Source organism: Lagenorhynchus albirostris, chromosome 11 (genome assembly GCF_949774975.1).
Source record: "Lagenorhynchus albirostris chromosome 11, mLagAlb1.1, whole genome shotgun sequence".
In the NCBI taxonomy this organism is placed as follows: domain Eukaryota; kingdom Metazoa; phylum Chordata; class Mammalia; order Artiodactyla; family Delphinidae; genus Lagenorhynchus; species Lagenorhynchus albirostris.
Window position 1 is genome coordinate 16,116,865 of NC_083105.1, and position 25,669 is coordinate 16,142,533.

Below are 25,669 nucleotides of genomic sequence, written 5' to 3' on the forward strand. Positions count from 1 at the left end.
AGAGTTATTCCAGCTTTCTTTTGATTAGTGTTAGCACAGGACATATATCTTTCTCTATCCCTCTACTTTTAACCTATCAGAACGTTTATATTTAAATTGTGTTTTTGTAGACAACACATAGTTGAGTCTTTTGTTTTTAATCTACCGTTACAATCTCTGTTTTTTAATTGGTATATTTAAATATTCATATTTAAAGTGATTATTGATATATTTGGGTTAATGTCAACCAAACATTAATATGTTTGTAACCATTTTCTCTTCATTGCCAGAAACTTCTTTTTCTGCCTTCCTTGGGTTTAAGTTTTAATTGAGCACTTCATCTCCTCTCCTAGTAAATTATACTTAAAATTTTTTTTTTAGTAATTTCCCTAGAGTTTTCAATATACATTTCTAACTAATCTAAATCCACCTTCAAATGACACTATTCTGCTTCACATGTAGTGCAGGTACCTTACAACAGAGTAGTCTCAATTCTTCCTGCCTGTCCCTTATGACATTGCTGTCATTTATTTTGCTTATCCATATGCTATAATCACCCATTACGTTGTTACTATTATTCCTTTAAATAACAATAAGCTTTTATTTTTTTATTGATCTTATTGGATCAATTAAGAATAAGAAAAATAAAAGATTTTATTTTACCTTTATTTCTTCCTCCTCCAATGCTCTTACATTCCTTACACAGACCTGAGTTTCTGATTTTTTTCCTTCTCTGAAGAACTTCCTTTAACATTTATTGCAAGAAAGGTCTGGTGGCAATGTTTCCTCAGTTTTTGTTTGTTAGACAATGTCTTTCTCTCTTCTTCACTTTGAAGGATAATTTTGTTGGATACAGAATTCCAAGTTGGGGTTCTTTAAAAAAGAAAAAAAACTTCAAATATATCACTCTATTCTCTTATTTGCATGGTATCTGATGAGAAGTCCATTGTAATTCTCACCCTTGTTCCTCTCTAGGTAAGGTGTTTTTCCCTTTGGCTTTTTTCAAGGCTTTGCCCTTGTCTCTGGTTTTCTGCATTTTGAGTAGGATATGCCTAGGTGTAGGGTAATTTTGTTTGTTTGTTTTGTTTTGTTTTGAATTCTGCTTGGTGTTTTCTGAGCTTCCTGGGTCTGTCATTAATTTTGGAAAGTTCTTGGCCATTGTTACTTTAGATATTTCTTTTCCTTTCTTCTATCTTCTTCTGATATTCCAACAACATGTATATTACATATTTTGAAATTGTCCCACAGTTCTTGGACATTCTGTTCCATTTTTTTCATTTTTTTTTCTCTTTGCATTTCAGTTTGGGAAGTTTCTATTGGCCTGTCTTCAAGGTCACTGATTCTCTCCTCAACTGTGTCAAGTCTATTAATGAGCCATCAAAAGTATCCTTCATTGCTATTACACTGTTTTTGATTTCTAGCATTTCCTTTAGATCCTTTATTTGAATTTCCATCTCTCTGCTTAAATTACCCGCCTTATTCTTAATGTTGTTTACTTTTCCACTAGAGCCTTTAACATATTAATCAGTTATTTTAAACTAAATGTCTGGTAATTCCAACGTCTGCGTCATACCCAAGTCTGGTTCTGATGTCTGCTAGATCTCTTCTGACTGATTTTTCTTGCCTTTTGGCATGTCCTGTAATGTTTTGTTGAAAACTGGGTACATTGCATTGGGTAATAGGAATTGAGCCTTTAGTGTGAGGATTTATATTAATCTGGTGAGGATTTGCGCTGTATTTGATGTTTGCTGTAGCTGTAGTTGTCAGAGGCTCCAGTTTCCCTCAGTGTCCTTGTTTTCGTCTCCCCTTTCAACTTCAGGATTCCCTTAACTACTCCTTCTCACGCATGGTCTGCATCTTGCAGCTCTTTCAGTGGATCCATTATTATCCTGGACCCCTGTTGTTGTGGTAGGAAGGTGTGAGGGAGGGGGAGCGTTCCCTAATATTCCAAATAAATCTCAGTCTTTTAGTGGGCCTGTGTCTCTGGACTGTAACTTTCACAAGTGTTTATTCTTCTGTAGTAACTTTCTTACCTCCCCTCCCCTTAGACAAGACAAGAAAGCTAGAGGGGACTGGAGTGGGAACAATGCCCTTCTCCCAGGGCTCTGGAACAAGGTGCTGGTAGTCTTTTGCCCTGGAGAGTAGGCATTTGTTATGGAATAAACTCTGGGCATATTTTGCAATTATTATTCTTTCCCTCCCCCTGCCAGAGCTATGAGGGTTTTTTCAGCTCTTTATCCTGAGACCCTGGTGTGGTTATTGAAGATAAAGCCCATGAAGCTTGGGGGTTCCCTTAAGACTGAGATCCCCAGGGGCTGTCACTCATACTAGTCCACACTCAGTCTCCAACAATTCATGAACATTACCATTTAAATGTCAATCAGTTTATGACTCCAGTGGCTTTTGCTCCAGGTAAGTAGATCTCATTATGATGCTCTAGATCCTCATCTCTCTCCATAGTTTGGGCTGGTACTTTGCCCTGCAACCTCAGTTCTCTAATGGGTCCAAAAAGTCATTACTTTTGTTTGTCCAGCCTTTACTTGTTGTAAGGATGGGACTGATGACTTCCAAGCTCTTTACATGAGAGCTGAAACTGGAAGTTTATTCATTTGTTTCATTTAGATTTTTCTTTCCACTTTGATTTCTTTTAAAAAACACATGTAAGTCATTTGCATGTTTCCAAAGCCAAATATGCAGATCAAATCGGCAAAACAAGGTATATTAATAAAGATTTCCTATTCTATCTGTATCTATTCTGTATTCTCTTTCCTCTATAGTAACTTTTTTTTAACTTTTTGTTTATCGTCCCATCATTGTTATTTTAAAATTAATGCCCTACATGATATGATGAAGAAGGTTCTTGGACCCATTTTAAGAAACACTGTCTTAGGGAGATGTCTTATGAGGGAGTCAATAAATGTGCATTTGCAAAAAGGAGTTCAGAGAGGGGAAAGAAAGACAGAATGAAGAAGGAAGGAAGGAGGGAGGAAAGGAAATAAAGGAAAGGAAAGGAAAGGAGAAAGGAATGAACTGCCAATTAAGAGAATTACAAGATAAATAACCCCTTGCCAAGACTGCAAGGAGAAAAGAGAATATCTCTCTTCTTTTGTCCTTTCTTAAGAGTAGGAAAACTTTCTAAAATGCTTTTTTGAAGATTTTTCTTCCTGTCCCATGGAACAATTGACTTGCCTGTCCATTCCTTTACCAATAATAGACAAAGGGCAAATAAATACCATGATAGGCTAAGATGAACCAAAACTCTTCCCTGGGGCTGGAAAGGGGTCCATCTTCCTCTGAAATACAGACACCAGGTATCTGAACCAAATCTGTGTTCAGTTACCAAGGAAGAAGGAGAGGAATGGGTAGGCAGTCAGTAGTGTCTGCCATACCATTTAAAAGAAGATCAGCCTTGCATAACTTCATGCTGTGTAGTGGGAAGGGCCCTCTGCTCAACTAACAAAACGTACATCTTGTCCATGAATACCTTCGCTCCAGGTCCTTGCCTTGGTGGAGCACATGACCTCCAACACTCTCCCATTTGATTCCCAACAACAGTTCACTTATGAGAAAAAATATTAACTGAGAATGGCACAAAGCTTTGCACTCCACCCATTCCTCGAGATGGAATCTTCAAAACTCGCTTCCTTGGTTTGGTTTGACAAGTGCAGAGAAGACCCATGTCCCCAGTCCTGCAAAAATCTCTCTTCCCATTGTTGTTCATGAGAACTGATTAACCACAGTGAAATGCTTGACTCTTAGTAGCTGCTGCTCCTACATATAGTAGACAGATCATACTCAGGGACTATGTGAAGCTTTTTTTTTTTTTTTTTTGCAGTACGTGGGCCTCTCACTGTTGTGGCCTCTCCCATTGCAGAGCATAGGCTCAGCGAGCCCGCTCCGTGGCATGTGGGATCTTCCCTGACCGGGGCACGAACCCATGTCCCCTGCATCGGCAGGCAGACTCTCAACCACTGCGCCACCAGGGAAGCCCTATGTGAAGCTTTTAAAATGCTTAAATGACTGGGAGAAAATAATTTACACACAAATGCAATTCCAAAAGAAATTCCAGTGTGATTTTAATTCATGTGGAAATGTAAATTTATCTTTTTAAAAAAAATTATTTTTGCCTTTGCTAAATAACAAAAGTAATATGTTTGCTACAAAATCTCAAATTATATATGAGCATGTATTAAAAATGAATAAGCTCCCTTCCCCCTATAATCCTATTGTGGTAACATGTATTAATAGTTTAGTGTATGTGGTTCTACATCTTTCTCCGTGCTCAGACATAAACAAATGAACTGGACGAGAATATTTCACAGTGTAGTTGTACCATAATTTCTCCAGTGTTTACTTTATTGAAGGTTTTCTGGAAGGGCAGCTTCCAGATCTGGGTATTTTTTTGTTATTTTTTCCCATTATGAATAACGTTACAATAGACCATCCTTGCACATATGTTCTTAAGTACTGGTGTTTTTATCTCTATCAAATGGATTGCCATGAAGGGGAATGCTGGGTCATTTAATATTTGAATGACATGGATGGACTGCTTTCCTCAAAAGTTTAACAGTTCACACTTCCACCAGCAATATATGAAAGTGCATGCGTGCCCTTGCTTGTGCTAAATGTTATTATTTTTAAAAACTTTTAGCCAAATGTGGAGTAAAAATGGTGAATAATTGCTGTTTTAACTAGTAAGGTTCAGCACCTTTTCTTGTATTTATTAGATTGTAGCATTTTGTCCTTTGTGGATTGCTTATTTCTATCCTATGTTAAGCAACCTTTAAAATCCCCACCTCTGGTATTCAGACACTCATGTAATTCTCTCTCTTTGAGTGTGAGCTGGACCTACTGACTCACTTCTAATGAACAGAATTTGGCAAAAATGATGGGATATCACTACTAATTTTTTTTCCACACTATGGTTTATGCTTTGAGGATCTTATTTAAGAAAACTTCCTTTCTCCAAAATTACAGAGTTTCTGTTTTTCTTTCATTACTTTAACCTTTTTACCATTCCATCCAAACATTTAATCCAACTTCAGTTCATCTTTTATACACACACACATATACATATATATATATATATATATATATTCTTTCAATATAGTTAACCATTTTTTTCCCACCAAACTATTGTCTTAGTCAGCTCAGGCTGCCATAACAGAATACCACAGACTGGGTGGTTTAAACAACAGAATTTTATTTTGTCACAGTTCTGGGGCTATGAGTCCAAGATCAAGGTTCTGGTCTATTTGATTTCATGGGACAACTGTCTTTCTGGCCTGCAGACGGCCACCTTCTCTCTGCGTCCTCACGTGGCCTTTGGTGTGCGTGCCTAGAGATGGAGAGATCTTTCTCTCGTCCTCTTCTTATAAGGCCACCAATCCTATAGGATTAGGGCCCCACACTTAAAACTTCATTCAATGTCAATTTCCTCCTAAAGGCCCTATCTGCAAATACAGTCACATTGAGGGTTAGAGCCATGACACATGAATTTGTAGGGGGTGCAGAGCATACAACTCAGTCCACAGCAACCAACTGTTAATCCATACTCTCCCCACTGGTTTTTGGTACCATTGCAATCATATTCTAGTTTCCTGTACAGGTACTCTCTAGTCTTTTCCTTTCATCTCTTTGCCTATTTCTGATCCGGTGCTACTCTATTTTAATTACTATGGCTTTATAACATTTCTTTATGTCTGGTAGGCAAGTTCTCCCTTCTCTTCTTTTTCAAAATTGGTTTAGCTACTCATGAACTAATTTTTCCATATATATTTTAGAATAAATTTGTCAGCTTTATTAAAAATCCTTGAGGAATTTTAATTGGACTTGAATTAAAATCATTTTGAGTTGAATCAGCATGTTAGTCATTCCATATATGAATATAGTATAATCTCTCCATTTATTCGAAAAATCTGTGTGCCCTTTAATTGAGTTCCTTGGTAAAAGTCCTTGCCTTGGTTTGATTTATTCCAGGAGACTTTATGGTTGACTTGCTATTGTGTGTGACATCTTGTTTGTTATATTTCATAAGTGGTTGTTGCTGGTGTGGAGGAACACTATTGGATTATTTTCTCATAACCTTATTTAGGCACGTGACAGTCATGGAGATAAGCCACCTGGATTTCCCTCAAGAGAACCTGCTGCAGAGAGCACGGCTGATGGACATGGTTGAATCCACCATCGCCTTCTTGCCTGCTGAGGCCACACTTCAGTCACTGGGCACAGCAGGGGGAATAGGGCTGCTTGTTTTTGCAGGATGCAGACTTTGGCTTGAGGTCTCCCTCTTCCCCTAGCTGAAACATTCTAGAACCATGTCGAAGTCTGGGAGTCTTTCTGCCCTGTCTGCCTTTCCCCTCTCCTTTCACAGGGATCAGATGTGCACTGCAGTGTGAAGAGTCTCCCCATTTTTTTCCATTCTGTTCCCTTTACTCTTTACGGGCATTTCTCCCCAGTAAATGTCTTGCGTGTCTAATCATGTTTTGGCTCCTGCTTCTTGGAGGACCTGAGCTGAGACAAGGAATAATTTACATACAGTAAAATGCACAGATCTTGTTTTCTGTTCCATAAGTATGACAAATGCTTACACCTGTGTATCTCACACTACCAACTATACTTGTTGACCTAGTTATTTCTTTCAATGGTCATTAAATATATATATATATGTATATATATATTTCAGAGGATTCTTAGGTGAATATATATATTTCAGAGAATTCTTAGGTGAATATATATGTGATCACTGTCCATTGAAATATGTTTTACAAATATATAGCATCCTTCTTTGTCATTTGGTTCTGATGATGAAATTGCTATATTAAAAAATTCATAGTTCTCTAATTTGTCTTTCTTCATCCCTATATTTTTAATCCTTTTGTATCCTTTTGCTTTAAGTGTTTCTCTTGTAAATAATATTACACATTAATCCTCTCTGTGTTTTTATATTTTATACTGTTTTATCTATTTCTACTTATTGCAATTACTCTTATATTTAAATTTCTTTAAAAATAATATCAGCCTTCTTCTCATGTATTCTATTCATCACACCTTCTTTTTGTTTTTGTCATCCTTATTACTTGCCATTACAAAGTGTAAAATTAAACCAAGTTTTATTTTAGTAGTTATGAGCAACAATCAGAAGAATAAAATTGAATGTATAATTTTAAGTAAAAGAAATTTCAGTCTAGCTGATCAATTTTAGTTACTGATTGCCATGCATGTAAAGTTTTGTTTGCTTATTTCATTGTAATGATTGCTGAGTTTTACAACAGTGAAATTCACCAAGTTATTTATCTACCTTTCAAGTTTTGGTCACATCCCCTTGGTGTTTTTTTGCTTATTGCTAGAGCACTTCTTCTCAGAAGGTTTTCAAAGAGGGTCTTCGTATGGTAAAAATAATTATTTTGACATCATATTTAAATGGTAGTTTAGCTGGATTTGGAATTTAGGTCCCAGGTTTTTTTACTTCAACACCTGAAGTATTGCTCTGCGATCTCCTTGCAGATGTTGCTTCTGAGAAATATGATGTTGGTCTGATTCTTGTTCTTTGGAGGCAATTTGCTTTGTATCTAGAACTGCTTAGACTTTTCCCTTCATCTTCAATGCACGTAAATGATACAAAAATATATCTAGGCATGTTTTTCCTCATTGATCATATTTGTCTAAGTTCCTATATTTGTACTTTGAGGTTTTAAAACTTTCTCTAACCTGAGAAATCTTCTGTTACTATATCTTTAAATGTTCCACTATCTCTATTTTTCTTCTTCTTCTGGGACTTCTATTATTTGAATGTTGATCCTTATATTTCTATTTACTGTGTCCCTTCACTTTTCCTTTTAATATTTCAACTATATAACCCATCCTGATGTTTTCTGGAACTAATCCTCCACTTCATTTATTTATTCTATATTTATTCTGCTATTCCATCTACTATTCAATAGTCAACCTACTGAATTTCTGGTTTCAGTTTTTTTTTTTCATACCCAGAAATTCTTGGGTCTCCTTTATGCCTTTGGCATTATAGCAGTATCCTTTCTTATATCTTTAATATACTTGAGTTTTCCATTTGTTGTTTTTCTCTTATACCAGTGGCTCTCCCAACAAGCCTAATTATTTTTTCCTATGAGTTCATACTCAGGGCTATCACATTACAATGCAGGGGTCCTATACCCATTCTCCTAAAATAGAGGTCTCAACCAGGGGTGATTTTGCTCCAACAGGAGACATTTAGAAGTTTCTGGAGACATTTTGGGTTGCCACAATCTGGGCGAGGGGCAGTAATAGAGTATTGCTACTGGCTTTTAGTGGGTAGAGGTCAGGGATGCTCCTAAAAACCCTACAGTGTACAGGACATCCTCTACCAACAATAATTTATCTGCCCCAAATTTCAATAGAGCCAAGACTGAGAAATCCAATCCTAGAAGTACTGACATCTGAGCTGGTGAGGAGGACCAAAGCATAAGCCCTACTTTCTACCTTTCCTGGTAAGTTTACATAGGGGTTACAGAGAGAGAATGAGAACACACCTCAGGACTTCATGGTTTAGACTTCCATCCTGGACCTGCTATTTTTCAAACGTTGTCTGTGAAGCAGCAGTCACCATAACGCAGGGTGGGGCAAGCAAGGAATGCTAAGGGGATGGCGAGTCTGCTTGCACTCATTATTAACCAGCTCTTAACAACCCAGCTTGGCTAGTGTGCCTGCTCTGATGTTACACTGGTAGTCCTGACAGTCCATGGCTGGCTGCTGTTTTTTCTGCTTCACCATGGCATGGAGATGAGCAAAGTCTGCCCAGGACAATGTTAAAGAGCAAAAGGCACATCTCAAAGTCTCCACAACCCACCTGACCTGGTTTTCATCCATGGGGCTCAGCCGTGTTTGGCTCTGGGCTTCTACTTCTCCCCCACACCAGGACCTAAATACCTCCTGTTGCACAGAGTTTTCTCATGCATTTATGTCAGTTTCACACAACTTCCTTCTGGCTTTTGTGGCATTTATGAAGTAGGATTTGGAGGAAGGAATTAGTGAGATTAAGCTGACCCTTCATGTTGTCAGGAACTGGAACTCCAAAATTATGTGGATTTTAAAACTGTATACACATATATTTGATAAAAGAAAAATTAATTAAAAAATAAATGGAAGAACAAGCAAACTGAAAAAACTGAGGGGATGTGCAGATGTTATCATTTGAATGGTGCCTGAGAATGAGTCAATACAGTTAGAATTAGGTTCAGCTTGAACAGAGACCCAAAATAAGAGTGGCTTATTCAAGATAGAAGCTATATTTCTTACATGAAGTAGGGATACTTCGAGTTATTTTCTCTTGCATGACCTACATTCCTAAGATTACCTCATAGTCCAGTATGATTGCTTCAGCTCTATTTATCATGTATATATTCCTACATACATGAAGGAGAAAGGGAAAAAGAAGAGGTGAAGAATGTATGATAACCATATTTTAAGGAAAGTGTTTTCATTTTCTACTGAAGCATAAAAAGCCACCCCAAAACTTAGTGGCTTAACACAGTAATAATTTATTATACATCATGATTCTGTGAGTAGAATGCACAGTTCTTCTGCTTCACTTGGTGTTGGCCAGCATTCTGGGACAAATGATAGGTCCAGGATGTCCTCAACCACAAGGCTGGAAAGTTGGCAGTGGCTATTAGCTAGGAGCTTGCTGGGGCCATTGCCTGAAGCCTCCGTTCTCTTTCATGAGGATTTTTCCTCACAGCTGCTTGGGCTCCTCATAGCATGGAAGTGCATTCAAAAAGTATCATTCCAAGCATGGGTGTCCCAAGAGGAAGAAAGTGAAAGTCCCAATCCTCTTGAAGCCTAAGCTTGGACTTCCCTGAATGTCCTTCCTCTGCATTCTAGTGGTCAAAGCTGTCACAGGACAAGCCCAAAGAAGGGGTGATAGTGGACACACCCACCTCTTGATGTGAAGAGTGGTGTGTACAGGAGGGGAAGAATTGTTGGGGGCCATCTCTGGAGGCTAACGACCACGGAAGTTTCCTGGAAGTTGTCATATGCCTCTGCTTACCTCCTATCATCCAGAACTAAGTCACATGACCATTCTTAGCTACAAGGGAGGCTTGAAACTATCATTTTCAAACTGAGCATCAATGTAGCTGTATAAAAACTGAGGGTTAAACTTCTATGGAAGAATGAGGACTCTAACAGAGAGTTGAAATGAGTCATCAAGACATGAGTAGCCTGAAGTGGTTATCAGGAACCAGGATACAAAATCAAGGGGCAGAAGAGCCAGGGAAACCTGGAAAAAGAATGGCAAGTGAAGTGGGAAGGCAAAACAGTTCATTGCAAGAATATGGTTTAGAAGATCTAATGACAAAAGATACTCTTAGAACTTATATTTTATTCATTAGTTTATCCTTTGATTGTCAAATATTTATTTATTCCCTACTACAGACCAGGCTAAGTGCTAGGAATATAATATGAATAAGACGTTGCTCCTAAACTCAGGGAGAGACGCAAGATAAAGGCAAAAGTAAAAGACAAGTCTATCACGGCTCTTCCTCTATTACCTCCCAATTTAGGGGACCCTTCAATACCATCACATAAGGGTAGAAGCAATAAAAGCCACCTTCTCCAAGGACCTTTATTCAGAAGAGCAGTAAGCATTTTCATATTTGCTAGAGTTTTCTAAACCCCTACCTTGAATTCCATATTCCCAAAATAGCCATTCCTGGGTTTCCAAACTAGGTTAAGCCCCAGTTGTAGACAACTGTAGGTTCTGCCTGCTCAGCATCTATCTATTCACACTCATTCTATTGAAAACAGTTCTGTTTTTTCTTTGATACCATCTGCTTCAGTCTATGTGGTTGAACTATATGGAATTGACCCCTTTCCCAGTGCCAGGGTGTGGGCATGTGGTCCAAACATAGCCAGGGCTTTTGTTAGAATTCTTGCAAACAAGGGTTTAAACTGGAAGGATGAAATTCTGGATCTGCTGAAGGCCACCTAAGAAGGGAGTTTGCCTGAGACTGAATCCCACCTAGATGGAAGATGAGCCAAGAAATGAAGGGAGAGAAGAGTCCCAGTGATGCCTTTTGAGTGGATCCAGTGATGCCCGACGTTCAATCTTCTTTTGGACTTTTCAGATATGTGAGCCAATAGGTTCACCTTTTTGCTTAAGGCAGTTTGAATTTGGTTTCTGCTACTTGCAACCAAAAGGCCCCACATAAATAATTTCTTACATCATAGACTTTTATCATCCCCAGTTCTCCTTTGAGACACTCAGTCAATGTCTTAATTACTATTTCAATGTTGATCTCCCTTATGGGTCCTTCTCCTCTGTCCATGTGCTCACTGAGTGGAATGGTGGATAGGATGGCCCACATGATAGATGCGGTGTCTTCCAGCTTGCCTCCCTCTTCCTCAACACAGGGCTGAATCCTCAAGTTAAATATAAGTGTGTGCTGCCTCCATTGCACCGCCCTTCTCTCTGGCAATGGTAGATGACTGGTAATGCCGCCTCTCAAAACTCCACTAGGGTAAAAACATCTAAGCCATGCTCTGTCACCTAGGAAAGTGTCTGTCTCATAATAAATGCTCAGTAAATATTAGTGATATTAATGATAATGATTAAAATCAAAAATTTAGAAGTATAATTTAAATTACTATGCTCCTTTCTTTTCCATTAAACAATGTATGTTGGAGTTCATGACATAGTACATGTATATGGAGTTGGCTTTGTCTTTAAAATTTTTTTATGATATTTCTTCATATGGATGTTCCATAATTTAATCAGTTCCATCTTTCTTGATATTATATTGTTTCTAATCTTTTTTCTAGTATCAATAATGCTGCAGTGAATTTCTTTGTACATTCACTTTGCCTATATGTGCTAGTATATGTAGGGTATACTACTAGAAATAGAATTGCTGGATCAAAGAGAACAAGCAGCTTATCAAGTTCCATGAACAACCTGTTGGAACTGTGATTGGAATTTCATAGATCATTTTGGGGAGAACTGGCATCTTTATATTGTTATCTTCCTGTTCATGAACATAATAGATTTCTTTATTTAGATCTTTACTGTCTCTTAATTGTTATAGAAGAATAAAAGGTCCAAAGAAGTCAATACCTTCTAGAGAAAAAAGTAGGGAGGAAAGACTTGTCCTACCAGCTATTAGGACTTATTATGAAGCTATAGTAACCAAGATAACACAGTATAGGGGTAGGATAAACATTTTGAACACTTGATAGAATAGAGATCCCAGAAACAGACTCACTTATCTGTCAGGGCAGATGAGTGTTGAAAAGAGGTATTATTCTGTAAGTGAATCTGAAAATAAAAACTGTTATCTATATTGAAAAAAAGTGGAATTGATCCCTACACCTCACACCATACAAATAATTAACTCAGGTGGATCACAAACTTATATGTCAAAAGCAAAACTTTATAAGTTTTAATAGAAAATATAGGTGAATATTATTCTGATTTGGGGATAGATAAGAAGATCTTAAGACTCAAAAAGTGAAAATAGGGCTTCCCTGGTGGCGCAGTGGTTGAGAGTCCACCTGCCGATGCAGGGGATGCCGGTTCATGTCCCGGTCTGGGAAGATCCCACATGCCGCAGAGCGGCTGGGCCCATGAGCCATGGCCGCTGAGCCTGCACATCCGGAGCCTGTGCTCCGCAACGGGAGAAGCTACAACAGTGAGAGGCCCACGTACCGCAAAAAAAAAAAAAAAAGTGAAAATACTGACAAATTTGCCCCTATAAAATTAAGAACTGTTCATCAAAAGACATTAAAAATAAAGTGACAATGCAAGTTATAAGCTGTCTGCTTTAACATTGCTATAACTTTTTTGATTAGCACTTCCTTGGTAGATATATTTTTCCCTTGATTTTCAATCATTATATGTAATTTACTTTTAGGCATATCATTTGTAATTGGTGTATAGATATATTATAAAAATCCAATTTGATAGTCTCTCTTTCTTGTTATAATAGGTAAGTTAACCTTTATAGTGGGTTGAATGGTGCCCTCCCAAAAGACATGTCCACTTCCTGACCCTCAGAGCCTGTGAATGTAACCTCTTTTGGACAAAGGGTCTTTGCAGATGTAAATAAGTTTAGAATCTTGAGATGAGACCATCCAGGATTATTCAGATGCACCCTAAACCTGATGACACGTGTCCTTATAAGAGACACACAGGGGAGAGACACAGAGAGAAGAGAAGGCCATGCAAAGGAGGCAGAGGTGGAGTTATGTAGCCACAAGCCAAAGGAACTCCTGAAGCCACCAGAAGCTGGAAGACGCAGAGAAAGATCTCCCCTAGACACTTCAGAGGGAGCACAGCCCTACTGACACTTTGATTTTGGACTTCTGGCCTCCAGAACACTGAGAGAATAAATTTCAGTTGTTTTAAGTTACCGAGCTTGCAGTAATTTGTTATGGTATAACAAATTTATATATATAGTATAACAAATTTACCTCCCTCTGTGCTGAGTGGATTTCTGTTCTTCTAAGGGTTGCCCTTGAAGTTTCAGCATATATATGTAGCTAATTTTCTTATAAAAAGGCTAAAGTCACAAATAAAACAAGTATCTGAACATGCTGTAACCCCACCTAATACTGATTTCCATAATGTGTTTCACTTTTCTATACACAAAAAGTTAATGGCTTTTTTAGTCTACAGCTAATTAAATTTATCCACACATTTATTAATTTCTGTGTTCACCACTGTTTCTTGAATCCCACAGCTTTCCTCTTTTCTTCTTGCTGAAGGGTAATAAACACTTTTAGTATTTGTATGTTGGAAAATGTCTCTTTCTTCACTCTCCCACCAGCCAGACTAGTGGTTCTACCCCATCCTCTTGGTCCTGAACCAGGTCTTATTTGGCAGTGTAGGGTTCCTGCCCTATGGTGATATTGAAGCAACGGCAAATATGCTACCAAGCTGTCAATGGACAGCTTGATTTAATTCCTGGTCATAAACTGGGCCTCCCCAGGACCAGAGCTTCATGCAAGTCTTGTAAGGCAGCAGTTGGCAATGATTTTTCAGCCTTCTTTCACAGATTGGGGAGTCCTGGTACAGTCTCTGATTTCTGGTGATGACCGAGTTGACCCTGAAAAAGCTGCCATGGCAGGTTCTGAACCCAGTTTGCCAGTTCTTTAGCTGAGGTTTGCACTTCGTGTTACTGTCCTGTTTCCCAGTGCATAGAGAGATTGAATTTGTTTTTTGAAACTGGCTATGTTTGTTTAATTTTCTGTTTGAGTATTCTGTCCATTATTGCTATCTTTGGGAAAAAAGGGAGAGTACCTCAGTGCATAGACTTACAGAACGTTATTCTTTAATTTTCAAGAAAAAAAAATTTAAAGCATTTCGGTTCCTTAGAATTTTGGTTCAATTTCCCCTGGGAAACCATGTGGGCTTTTCTTTGGTGGAAGATAGCTTACTAAATCTTTAACACTTAACTTTTCTCTATCTAATGGTCTGTTTAGATTTTACTGTCTTTTCTAAGGTTAAAATTAGATATTCATATTTCCCTGGAAATCTTATTTTGAAACTGAACAAATTAGACATAATTATTTTAGTTTACTCTCAGATTATTTTCATTGTTCTTTACATTTTGTGCTTTCTCCTTTTTTCGTGATTAGGTTCTTGTTTTTATTCTAAATAACTCCTTTTACTTATTAGTTATACCTTTTTTTTACTTTCTAATGCATTAAGTTCTACTCTTATATTCGTTTTCCTTCTGCTTCCTTGTCTTTATTCCATTGTTCTCTTTCTAATTTCTTGAGTTAGATTATTAATTTTCTTTTTTATTATTTATAACTGTTATGTCTTTTGCTATGATTTTTCTCTCTAGACTACTTTAGTCATATCTCATCAGTTTAAATATGTTTTTATTACCATTATTTTCTAAATATTCTCTAATTTTTGCTTTGATTTTCTCTTTGATTCAGCAGTTGGTGATGGTTTTTTGCTTTTCTTTGTCTTCTAGTTTTGCCATTGAGTTTTAGTTTTCTTGCATTGGGACTGGAGAATGTTATGTTATATGGTTCTTGAGAAGATAATGATTATTTGGTTTGGTTATGTAAAGTTCAGTGCATTAAATTTGTCTTATGTATTTTATTTAAGTCTTCTCTCAGCTTACTGAACTTTATCTCTTAGGCTAAGAGAGATGAAGTGTCCTACTTGTATTTCTATCTCTTCTTTTATTTCCTTATATTTTTGCTTCATAAATTAGGATGATATTGTAATTGGTATATAAATTTAAATGTAACGTCTTCATTGTGCAGTTTGCCCCTTAATATAAATTGCCTTTATTTACCCCCATTTAATACTTTTTGCCCTGAATTTTATTGTGATCATTTTTGCATTCTTTTTGTTTATATAGGCCAGGATTTTGCCCCATATCTCTATTTTAAACTTTCTTGGTTACCATGTTTTGTGTCTATTCATTACTGCAAATAGCTGAGTCTTGCACTGTGATCCAGCCAGAATATTTCTCCTTTTAATAAGTTAGTTTATCCACTTGGATTTATTGATAGCAACAGATACATTTGGTATTTTTTAGTCTTTTTCTGTTACAATATGCAGTAACCTGATTTTTTACATGGAAGCCCCAAATATTCTTTATTTTGCTTTGATACCTAATAAATATTCTAATTTCAGTGTTGATTTTTCTGTATCAAATATTCCTGGGATATGATGAATCTGTCAAGCTTTAGTTTGAGCCTTTTCTTTTTCCTAGAAACTTTTCTTGAATTGTACTTTGAAGATTTTGTTGCTGTTGTTCTATTTGTTTGATATCCTTCTTCAAGGATGTCAATTTTGCATAAATTTAATCACCTTCACCTCCTAATCTGTCATTTCCCCCTCTACTCCTTTTTAAAAATAAACTTCATTGTGAAATGATTTATAATAAAATGCACACATTTTAAGTGTACAATGTTAGATGAGTGTTGATAAACATATACATATGCATAACCATCACCAGAATTGATATTTAATATTTTCATTATCCTAAAAAGTTCCCTTTTGTTCCTTCTCAATTTCCACCTCCCATCCTCAGCCTCAAGCAACCATTGATCTGCTATCACTATAGATTAGATTTGCCTTTCCTCGAGCTTCATCAAAATAGAATCATATAGTATATACTCTTTTTCTGTCTGGCTTCTTTCACTCAGTATAATGTCTTTTATATTGATCCATTTCATTGCATACGCAGTAGGTTTGTTCTTTTTTAATTCTGAGTAGTATTCCATTACATAAAAATACCAAAATTTGTTTAGTGAGTCACCAGTTTGGGTGGTTACCAGCTTTGGGCAAGTATGAGTAAAACTTGTATGAACATTCACGAACACGTCTTTGTGCGTGCATATGCTTTTATATCTCTTGGGGAAACACCTAAAAATTAAATTGTTGGGTTATAGGGTAAGTGAATTTTTAACTTATAAGAAAACTGTCAAAAACAGTTTTCCAAAGAGGTTGTAGCATGTTACAATCCCATCAGCAATGTATGAGAGTTCCAATATCTCCACATCATTGCCAACATCATCACTCAATATTGTCAAATTAAAAAATTTTACTCATTCTAATGGGTTTATTGGTATCTCATTGTGGTTTTCTCTAATCCTTTCTTCAAAATTTTAGCACTCAATATTGTTTCATTTATTCTTTTACTGTCATACACAGATTAAATATCAGTTTAGATCATTCTAATTGCAATTCTGAGGAACTCTCACTTTTCTATAATGCTTTTTTCTAAACAAATTATTTATTTATTTATTTTTGGCCATGCCATGCAGCTTGCAGGATCTCAGTTTCCCAACTAGCGACTGAACATGGGCCATGGCAGTGAAAGCTCAGAATCCTAACCATTAAGCCACCAGGGAACTTCCCAAACTTTTTATTTTAGAACAGTTTAAATTTATAGAGCAATTGCAAAGATCATACAGAGAGTTCACATAAACCCCACACCCATTTTCCCTTGTTAACATCTAACATTGGTATAGTATACTTACTAACTAATGAACCAACACTGATTCATGATTAACTAAAGTCGGCCCTTTATCCAGATTTCTATACTGTTTACCTAAATGTCCTTTTCTTATTTCAGAATCCCATCCGAGATACATATTACTTTTAGTAATCATGTTTCCTTAGGGTCCTCTTGGTTTCCTCTTGCCCCTCCCTCTCCAACAGTGAGACACCTGGCTCTCACCCTACTACATCATTTTCTTAATTGTTCAATTCCAGTATTGTATAGTGGTACCAAAATTGTTAACCCATATCCCACAGGAAACAACTTTATCAACTAGAGTACAGGGCCTAGATCTTACAGACTACTAATTTCCAAGGTTACTTAGGTCAGCGCATTTTCCTCCCACTCCCATCAATGAAGTTGCTTCATACATGTATACACAAGTTGTTTTGTCCCATTCTACATCCCATCCTGGGATCCCCCAACTTCCTAAATGATTTTCTTTAACTTTACATCCATTAAGGTTCACTCTTTGTACTGTAAAGTTCTATGGGTTTTGACAAATGTGTAGTATTATGTATTCACCATTACAGTATCATATGCAATAATTTATCCACCCTAAAAAAGTCTCCTGTGCTTCACCTCTTCTCCTATTCTACTTTCTGCATTGCCCCAAAACACCTGACAATCACTGATGTTTTTACCATCTCTTTTTTATCAGAAAGCTTTGCCTTTTCCAGACTCTTTCACTTAGCAATACACAATTAAGATTCAACCATATTTTAATGGCTTGATTGCTCTTTTTTAATGTTTAATAATATTCCACTGCATGTATGTACCATAGTTTGATTATCAATTCACCTATTGAAGGATACCTTGGTTGCTTCCCTTCTTTTGCAGATTATGAATAAAGCTGCTATGAACAGTCCTATGCAGACTTTCCTGTGTGCATAAGTTTTCCAATCAGTTGGATAAATACTTAGCAACATGATTGCTAGATTGCATGGTAAGACAATGTTTAGTTTTGTTAGAAACTGCCCAACTGTCTTCCAAAGTGGCTGTCCATTTTGCATTTCTATCAGCAATGAATGAGAAGTCCTGTTGCTTCACACCCTCATCAGCAATTTGTAGTGTCAGGTTTTTTGCCATTCCATAGGTATGTGGTGGCATCTCATTGTTTTAATTTGAAATCCCTAATGACAAACGACGTTGAGCATCTTTTCACATGCTATTTGAAATCTGTGTATCTTCTTTGTTGAGGTGTCTGTTCAGATCTTTTGCCCACTTTTGAGTTGTTTGTTTCCCTGTAATGAAGTTTATGAATTCTTTGTATATTTTAAACACAAGTGCTTAATCAGGTATGTGTTTTGCAAATATTTTCTCCCAGTCTGTGGCTTGTTTTCCACAGAGCAGACTTTTTAATTTTAACAAAGTCTAATAACATCAAGTTTTCTTTCATGGCTCATGATTTTAGTGTTGTATCTAAAACCTCATTACCAAACCCAAGGTCATCTAGATTTTCTCCTATGTTTTCTTCTAGAAGTTTTTAGTTTTGAATTTTATATTTAGGTCTCTGATCCATTTTGAGTTAATTTGTGTGAAAAATGTAAGGTCTGGGTGTAGGTTCATTTTTTTTTTTTTTGCATATGGACATCCATTTGTTCCAGCATCATTTGTTGAAAAGACTATTATTTCTCCATTGTCAAAGGTAAGTAGACTATATTTGTGTAAGTCTATTTCTGGGTTCTCTATTCTGTTCCATTAATCAACATGTCTGTTCTTTCACCAATATCACACTGTCTTGATTATTGAGGTTTACAGTAAGTCTTGAAATTGGGTAGGTGAAACCACCAATTTTGTTCTTCTTTTTCAAGACCATTTTGCTTATTCCAGATCTTTTGCCTTTCCATATAAATGTTAGAACCTTTTTGTTGATATCCACAAAATAACATTGGGTTTGGATCATGCTGAATCTATACATCAAGTTGGGAAATTTGACATCTTAATATACTGAGTTTCCAATTCATGAACATGGAATATCTATTTATTGATATCTATTCTGTGATTTCTTTTATTAGAATATTGCAGTTTCTTCATATAGATCCTATACCTATTTTGTTCAAGTAAGTTTTATGGCCCAGAAAGTGGTCTTTGTTGGGTGAACGTTCATGTGAGCTTGAGAAGAATGCACATTCTGCTCTTGTTGGATGGAGTGTTCTATAAATGTCAATTTGATTGAGGTGACTGACAGTGTTATTCAGGTTCAATATCCTTACTGATTGTCTGCTTGGCCTACCAGTTACTGAAACAGGGGTGTTGAACTCTCCAGCTACAACAGTGGATTTGTCTATTTTTCCATTCAATTCTATCCATTTTTGGTTCATGTATTTTGATGTTTTCTTGTTAGGTACATACACATTCAGGGTTATTTTGTATTCTTGGAGAATTGACCCCTTTATCATTATATAATGTCTCTTTTTATTCCTGATAATTTTCCTTGTTCTGAAGTCTGCTTTGTCTGAAATTAATATAGCTACTACAGATTTCTTCTGGATAGTATTATAGTGTAGTACGTCTTCTTCTATCCCTTTAATTTTTCCCCTGGATGCTGTGCTTATAACATGGCAACCTTTATGCTTCCTTCTGCCACATTTCCCAGGTGTGTCCCAAATAATCTGAGGAAGACTTTCTCAATATGCATGCATTCATTGTTTTTAAATGTCTTTATAATGCATGTGCACATATTGTTTTAGCTATTCTGATTGCAGTCTTCTGTACAGTATTAGTTTGGACTCTTTGGGTTACAAGTAAACTTGGATATAGTTTAATAAAAAAATAGGAAATTTATTTTAAGGATATCAGGTGTATGTAAGAACACAGAGTAGACAGTGACAGTATCATAGTTAGATCTTTTTTTTAATCCACTCTGACAATTTCTCTCTTTCAATTGGTATATTTAGATAATTCACATTAAAAGTGACTATTGGTATAGTTAGATTAATATCTACTATGTTTGTAACTCTGTTCTATTCCTTGAATTTGTTGTTTCTTTTTCTCTTTCTTTTTCTTCTGCCTTCTTTGATTTTAATTGAGCATTTTATATGGTTCCATTTTATCTCCTCCATTAGGACATCAATTATGTTTCTTCTTAAACATTTTTTACTGGTTGCCCTAGAGTTTCCAAAATACATTTTTAACTATCTAAGTCCACCTTCAAATAACACTATATTACTTCATGTGTAGTGCAGGTCCATTATAATAGAGTATTCCCACTTCCTCTCACTTATCCCCTAATGACATTACTTTTATTTATTTCACTTATACATATGCTATAATCACCCAATAAATCATTATTATTATTACCTTAAATAGTTATTTTTAGATCAATTAAGAAAAATAAAAAGATTTCATTTCTTATCTAATGTTCTTCCTTTCTTTATGTGGATGCAAGTCTCTATCCTATATAACAGGGGTCCCTAACCCCCAGGCCACAGACTTGTCTTCAAGCTTATTGCACTGGAGCCCTGTTGGAGTGGAGGGAGAGCATTCCCTAACCTTATGATTAAATCTCAGTGTTCTGGTGAGCTGTACCTCTGGCCTGTGACCTTCACAAGTGATTCTCTACTGGCATCAATTTCTCCCCTAAGTGAGTCAGTAAGTTAGAGGGGACTGAGCAGGAGGAATGCCCTTCCCCCAGGTGGGATAAGGCTCTGGAATAGATTTCTCCCTGGAGAGTAGGTCCTTATTATGAAGAACACTCTGGGTATATTTCATAATGATTACTCTTCCCCTGCCCCTGCCCCAGCCATGAGGGGACTTTTCTGGCATCTTAACAATGATCAGCTGAGGGGATTACTGGAGGTAGAGCCCACAAAAATGTATGCCCCACCCCGAAACAAATCTGAAGGCTTCAGACGTTTCTCACTCTCAGGCTAGTCCATGCTTAACCTCTCAAAATTCATCAAAATTACTATTTAAATTTTCCTATTAGTTTACGTCTCCATCAGCTTCTGCTCCAGGTAAGTACATCTCAGATGTGTCTCGGATTTTCCTTTCTCTAAAGATTTCAGGGTGGCAGCTTGCCCTACTGTTACAGACTGAGCTTGTATACCTTCAGAATTATATGTTGAAATTCTAACATCCGATGTGATGATATTAGGAGGTAGGGGCCTTCGGGAGGTGATGAAGTCATGAGGGTGGAGCCCTCATAAATGGAATTAGTGACCTTATAGAAGAGAGCCCAGCGAGCTCCCTCACCCCAATTCCACCATGTGAGGATACAACAAGAAGTTAGCAGTCTTCAACCCAGAAAAGGACTCTCACCAGAACCCAACCATGCTGGCTCTGATCTCAGATGTCTAGCCTCGAGAACTGTGAGAAAAAAGTTTCTGTTGTTTATCAGCCACGCAGTCTATGGTACTTCGTTACAGCAGCCTGAATGGACCAAGACACCCACAGACTCATATCTCTACTGGGTCTGAGAAAAGTGGTTGATTTTCAGTTTATTCCCTTTTTTTCTTGTAAGAATGGGAATGACAGATTCCAAGTTCTTTACAAGTGAGAGCTGATCCTGAGGTCTCCTAATCCTTTTTAACACTTTGATCACTTCTGTTTAACATGAAGGATCCTAGATGAGCTCTCACAAATGTAACCATTATACTGAAGGGACTGGGCTCTACCGAGTATGATTAAAAAACAACTCTTTTCTCCCACTGTCCCCTTAGATATGTCTGTGGGCTAGATCTTTCCCCAGCTCTGGATGAAATCTCAAGCAGGATTAATAATTTTCTGTCCGGTATTATATTAAATTAAAAAAATTCAAATGCCATAAGATTCACCCTCTTAAAAGTGTACAATTCAATGGTTTCTAGTATAATCACAAGGTTTTACAATGATCACCACCAATTCCAAAACATTTCCAAAACACTTCAAAAAGAAACTCCATAGTCAGTGGCAGTCACTCTCCAGCTTCTCCCCCTAGTCTGTGGCAACCACTAATTAACATTCAATCTCTATGGATTTGCCTATTCTAGACATTTTATGTAAACAGAATCAGACAATATGCGGCCTTTTGTATCTGGCTTTTTTTTTTTTTTTTTTTTTGCGGTACGCGGGCCTCTCACTGTTGTGGCCTCTCCCGTTGTGGAGCACAGGCTCCGGACGCGCAGGCCCAGCGGCCATGGCTCACGGGCCCAGGCGCTCCGCGGCATGTGGGATCTTCCCGGACCGGGGCACGAACCCCGGCAGGCAGACTCTCAACCACTGCGCCACCAGGGAAGCCCTGGCTTTTTTTTTTTTTTTTTTTAATAAATTTATTTATTTATTTTTGGCTGTGTTGGGTCTTCGCTGATGTGCACGGGCTTTCTCTAGTTGCGGCAAGCGGGGGCTACTCTTCGTTGTGGTGCGCGGGCTTCTCACTGCGGTGACTTCTCTTGTTGTGGAGCACGGGCTCTAGGTGTGCGGACTTCAGTAGTTGTGGCACATGGGCTCAGTAGTTGTGGCTCATGGGCTCTAGAGCGCAGGCTCAGTAGTTGTGGCGCACGGGCTTAGTTGCTCCGCAGCATGTGGGATCTTCCCGGACCAGGGCTCGAACCCATGTCCCCTGCACTGGCAGGCAGATTCTTAACCACTGCGCCACCAGGGAAGCCCTGTATCTGGCTTTTTTCACTTAACATAAGGTTTCCAAGTTGTATCAGTAATGCATTCCTTCTATGGCTGAATAATATTCCATCGTATAGATATACCAGTTTTGTTTATCCATTCATCAGTTGATGCACATTTGTGTTGTTTAGAGTTCTTAGTTATTATTAGTAATGCTGCTATAAACATTCATGGACAAGTTTCGGTGTGGTCATGTTTGCAATTTCTTTTTGGTATATACCTAGTAAGCAGAATCGCTGGGTATTCTATGGTAACTCTACCTTCAACTTTTTAAAGAACTGCCATTTTTAGAATCTTAAAGTCTTCCAGGCACTTAAAAAAGGCAGTATAAAAAGAGACTTACTTTAGTGGTTTAAAAGTCAGGTGGAGAATAATACTTTCAAAATTCAAGCTCTTATCTAATTTATAGGTCCTTCCCTTGGGCTGGACTCAAAGCTTGGAGTGGGGCAAAGGGGGCTTTTATTATCTTTACTGGCTTGTCTTCCACTCATGGGTAGTAATTTCTGACTCCTCCAACTTAAGGTCTTGGGGGAGAGACAAGCAAATGAAAAGGAGGCACAGCCTTACATGGTGAGGTCAACTGGGATCCTCATCGGTGCTGATCCTTTCTCTCATGGAGTGCTTCTGGGAATGTGTTTGGCAATGCTTCTGATGGGAGCCTCCTGCAATTTTTTGACTTGGGTAATGCCTTTCATATGCCTAGACTCTTACACCTCAATTCTCAATCATGGGCAGTCTACCAATGTGACAGAGACTACTAATTGTTCCCCAATATTGATTTTACCCTTCTTCCACAGAAATAGGATCCCCAATTAACTGAACACATGGCAACTTGGAATAATGCCATTTTCCAGTCTGCCTTGTAGCTGGGTGGATGTGGCCTATAACCATGTTCTATCCAATGAAGTGAAAGTCATATGTGCAACTTCTCGGAATGTCCTCAAATGCAGAAAGGCTGCTTTTCTCCTTCCTTCCAGCTGGCTGCAATGCAGAAGTAATGGATGGAGCTAACATAGCCATCCTTGGGTCCTTTGGTGCAAGCCATGTATTGGGTATAGCAGAGCAACAAGACAGAAGGATCCTGGACCCCTGATGGTTTTGGAACCACCATATCAGCCCTGGTCTGCTTACATCTGCTTGAAAGAAATTAACTTCTTTCTCATTTAAGTCATTGCCATTGTTAATTCTTCCTCACTTGCAGCAAAGCAAATCCTACCTAATACAATCTTACTCTGACTCTCTCTTGGAGCTGCATCAGCTCTTGAAACAGTCCTCTTCCCTGGCATCCCTGTTACTATATCAAGAGGCAGCCTTCCTCCTGTGGGTCCACTCGGCCCTTCGGGAAAACTCACATTTCCTTGTCCTTGTCATCAGTGAAAGTGTAGAGCCTGTCCCTCTCCTCTGCTCCCTCAGCCCCATGGCCACAGTCTCTCATTCTTGGCTTTCTTAGGCATGTGTCAGGCTTCAGATTTCACCCCTATTGAGCCTCCAAATGGTCCCCTTGAAGTCCCTCTCTTTTGGGTTGAGGGGAGGGAAGAATCCCCCTATCCTGCTGTCTTTCATAGGTGAGGGGAAGGGAAAATGCCAGGACAATCCAATTCCTCTCTCCAAAGAAATTCTCTTCCTCTGGCCTCTTCAACCCCCATCCTTTTGTAGGCTAGAGGTGGATGATTCCTGATGCTGACAGAACTGGTTTCATATTCTCATCATGCTCTGCAGCGGGGGTCTAGCACCTTGATGTAGGAAATGGGGACACTCTATTGTTCTCAGCCTTTGGGGCCAAAAATATCCAATTTTAACTTCTGTTTACACCAAAAATCATAATCTCTGGTATCTGCTTTCTCAGGCTCTCTACCTGCTAGCCAGGTCAGAATGATTAAAGAAAGCATATTTTCATTACATCAATAGTTTAAAATTTTTCACGGTCACAAACACCTTTGAGAAGTATATGAAGGTTGGGACTCAGCCTCACTCCTCACCAGCATGAGCTGTTCCAAGGACTCTTACACTAAATCATGCTTTAGGCAGTAGTTCTCATAATGTGGTCTACCAACTGGTTGACCTTGGTCACCTATCCAATAGTCCATGCATGTAGCTAATAAGAGGCAGAGCTGCATTTCAAACCCAGGTCCTCCTGAAGCTTCACTCCTAACTTCCCCTACAGCTGCCCTCAGCGTATGAGTCACACTACCTGAAACCAATCGCACCATTAAGATTATGCTCTGAAAAAGAGTGACGTGATCATCTGGCATACTTCCTTTGTCCGATGACCTGCTGGGTGTGGATATTATCAGTGTGGACCAGCCCTTGCTCTCATGTGGACATGTGCACAGCTGGATAAAACCTCTAACATAACAGACCATGGTCCTGCTCACAGCGTATCGCAGTACACAGGTGAGACAAACATGTATTGCATATTGAAAGTGGGTTTTCTTATTAGTGAAAACCCTGACACAGGAGACAAGACATTTTCCCTACTTGATTAATGGTTAGTTCTTATTTGAGATGACGCGGACAGGATAAGGTGTGCTGGGACTAGGGGTGATGAAAAGATAAGAAAAATACCCTCTAACAAGGAGTTGACCATAAAAGCCAACACACAGCACTGGAATCACAGAGAACAGTCAGTGGTAACAATAAGCTTCCAGATATGGACTCAGCATTGAGGGAAACAGTGAAAACTGTGAATAACACCCAATCTCAGGACCCAAATGAAGTATAGGCCTAAGACCAGGCTTTTCCACAGTGAAGTATGCTGGCTGTGGAAGTGAAAGTGCTCATGCAAATCGCCTCTTCTCTATTAATTTGATCTTTAATTGTATAAATAGTACCTGAGAATACTCTGATTATAGGGGACCAAACAGGACAGATAAAGCTAAAGACCCTTGACAACCATTCCTGATCCTACCTCCTGCCCCGGAAGTAACTATTATCATAAGGTTGTTTTTTTTTTTTTTTTTTTTTTTGCGGTACGCGGGCCTCTCACAGTTGTGGCCGCTCCCGTTGCGGAGCACAGGCTCCGGACGCGCAGGCCCAGCGGCCATGGCTCAAGGGCCCAGACGCTC

General features: G+C 38.2%; 1 protein-coding gene across 1 annotated transcript in view; it reads right to left on the reverse strand.

Moving 5' to 3' along the window:
- Window positions 1-541: 541 nt before the first annotated feature.
- Window positions 542-25,669, reverse strand: part of POLR3B (RNA polymerase III subunit B) — a 160,114-nt gene continuing 134,986 nt past the window's right edge. Inside the window, exon 29 of the mRNA XM_060164839.1 lies at window positions 542-852. Within this exon, the coding sequence (XP_060020822.1) occupies window position 852 (1 nt within the window). The 3' untranslated portion in view covers window positions 542-851. The remainder of the gene's footprint in view (window positions 853-25,669) is intronic.